At 43.6% G+C, this 2,725-nt stretch overlaps 1 protein-coding gene across 1 annotated transcript; it reads left to right on the forward strand.

Moving 5' to 3' along the window:
• Positions 1-572: 572 nt before the first annotated feature.
• Positions 573-2,494, forward strand: LOC146722918 (uncharacterized). Its single transcript, XM_085483525.1, has 2 exons — positions 573-1,441; positions 2,443-2,494. Exons 1-2 carry the CDS (start codon positions 573-575, stop codon positions 2,492-2,494), a joined length of 921 nt encoding a protein of 306 aa, XP_085339651.1.
• Positions 2,495-2,725: the final 231 nt, after the last annotated feature.

Below are 2,725 nucleotides of genomic sequence, written 5' to 3' on the forward strand. Positions count from 1 at the left end.
CAGTTGCAAAAATCTCACTCAAATCATCTTATGTGCCAGTACAATTCGAACACGGTAAAATCAAGTTAAGGTCAGGAACCATTTGTACACTGGCCGATAGCTTCTGTTTGGACTCTGACGACGGTTACACCTTTTGGAAACCAGTACCAATGAAATCCTGCAACTTCAATCAATACGATGTTCTATACGAAGGACTAGCGACCAAGATAACAGGCGATGACTTCCCCATCGTCTACAGTCTCACCACGCAAGACATCACATTCGCCTTAACAAAAACCAAAGAGCAGCCATTATGCGGATACACCCTGCTTCGCACGGAACATTCGAAATTATTTATTTTGGAAACAAAGCAAGGCCAAACTTTTGCCAACAAAGGTACGATCCCTGTGGATAACCTCGATATATTCACTTACATGAACTCCAAGTTTGTGTATGTTGAAAAACATATCCGACATCAAATGACATCTTTGTATCATAATGTCATACAACAAAAATGTGAACTAAAAAGACAAGTAATAACCAACGCCTTATCCTTTGCAACTCTTTTGCCTGATGAATTCGCGTATAGTCTAATGAAATCGCCGGGATACATGGCCGTCACCACTGGAGAAGCTGTCCAGATCATAAAATGCATCCCTGTAGAAGTCACCGTACGTCCAACCAAAGAATGTTATAACGAGTTACCCGTAACCGTCAGAAACGCTTCTTACTTTCTCACACCCAAATCAAGAATCGTCACAAAAATCGGGAACGAGCGAGAATGTTCTCAAGAATTACCAACGTTATACCGGATAGAAGACACTTGGGTACAGTTCACGCCAAAAGCACAAGTAAGACAGTTGTCACCTCAACAACTACGACCCATGGCATCTCTTACCTGGAGTTATTTAACACCCGGACCACTAGCTGTTAGTGGGATCTATACGCAGCAAGACATAGAAAAATTGAGAGACCACATTATGTTTCCCGCAGAGAAACCGGCACTGCTCAACGCCGTCGCCCGTGGGCTTATCGGACATCCAGTTAACGCCGATTCCGTCTCGTTATACAAACTACTAGACGAAGAATCGCTCAACAAAATCGTAGACAACACCGCGGCAAAAATATGGAAAGGATTCATGAGTTTTGGATCAGCCACGGTCGGTGTCGTTAAAGTATTTATGATCATTCGCATTACTAAACTGGCAATTGATACCATCATCCACGGATATGCACTACATACCGTATATGGATGTAGTCTACATTTAATAGGAGCATTATGGGACTCTCTAACTAATCTCTTGCTTCACCTCAGCCGCAAGAATATGAACGAAAAAGAAAGAAAGAATAAACTCCCAGAAGACGCCACATTTTTCGCCACCATCTCAGACGCACCCCCTGCACTGCCAAAGGAACCACCAACGATAAGTCAGCCCGAACTTCAAGGCTATTGTTACGTCTCGTGGGGTCGCGGCTGCGAAAATTTGAATGCAGAGCTCGGCTTTTTCCACGAGACACGATCGCTATTACGGGTACGCAAATCTATGCGATTCTCCCCGGGGATACCCGCGATCTGAGGTTATTCGCGTTGGAACCGAGGTGATCGGATTATTGCGTGGGACCTATCTGTGACTCTACTGTAATAAAGATAGCTTCGTCGATTGCTCTATGCGAAACGTCGTTGGGGTTGCGTAAGTAATCTTCGTACGTAAACTGGCAAAGCTCGCACAAATCACCGATTCGCGTGAGGGTAAGTCGGAAGTTGCAAATCCCGCAATTTATTCCAGTGGGTATTCCGCCTATGATTAAAGTATGCTTCCGAATCTTTGTCCAAAGTAGTTTCGAGACTCTAGGTAGGGTGGAGTAGCATGAAATGCAGAGGGCTGCCTTAGTCTCGAAGTGGATGTATCCGACACCAACTTGGCAATAGAATGAGGGTTTAAACGGTACAAGAAGATTAACTTCTGGAGGAGGGGTTATACCTCTAAGGATGAGTAGGCACATTTATGCTTGCTGCGTAATTGAATTGATAAGGCGCCGTTCGCACGTAGATCTTCGGTGAACTCGACAGTTATCGAGAAGTTAGTAGTCGTCGGCAAAACCGTCGGTAACCAGTTAATAAAAGAACGTACGTCGGTATATTGTCGGTGACGTCGGTAAAAGAACGTATGTCGGTATATCGTCGGTAATGTCGGTAAAAGAACGTATGTCGGTATAATGTCGGTAATGTCGGTAAAAGAACGTATGTCGGTATAATGTCGGTAATGTCGGTAAAAAAACGTATGTCGGTATAATGTCGGTAATGTCGGTAAAAGAACATATGTCGGTATATTGTCAATAAATTGATAATGTTCTCTATTGATTATTGTTTAAGTGACTACTTTGTTGTACGGATTTATGAAGTTAATTCTTGAGACACGAGGATTTTTAAGATATTAAATTATTTGCGTTTTTCCGTGTTAGGAGTTCGAGAGTTGCACCGCGTGTGGTGGACGACCCTAGTTTTATAGCCTGACCCTTTTTTTATAGCTTCCGCAGTGACGATGGAAAAGAGGAAAAATGCGTCGGAGATTTTTTTAGAATGTTCTCTTCCACGTAGTAGAAGCGTCTCTGAATTTGCTAACACGCGCGATTTCTTAGGTTAACGTGAATTTCATTTACCTTTAGTAGCACTTTCTTGATCGTGTCGGCTCGTACTTGGAGGTAGTGCGTGCGGCGAGGGTCGTTCACTGGGATGTTGGGCGGC

The sequence above is a fragment of the Nylanderia fulva genome, unplaced genomic scaffold (genome assembly GCF_048542155.1).
Source record: "Nylanderia fulva isolate GAGA-0341 unplaced genomic scaffold, ASM4854215v1 Scaffold254, whole genome shotgun sequence".
Classification (NCBI taxonomy): Eukaryota; Metazoa; Arthropoda; class Insecta; order Hymenoptera; family Formicidae; genus Nylanderia; species Nylanderia fulva.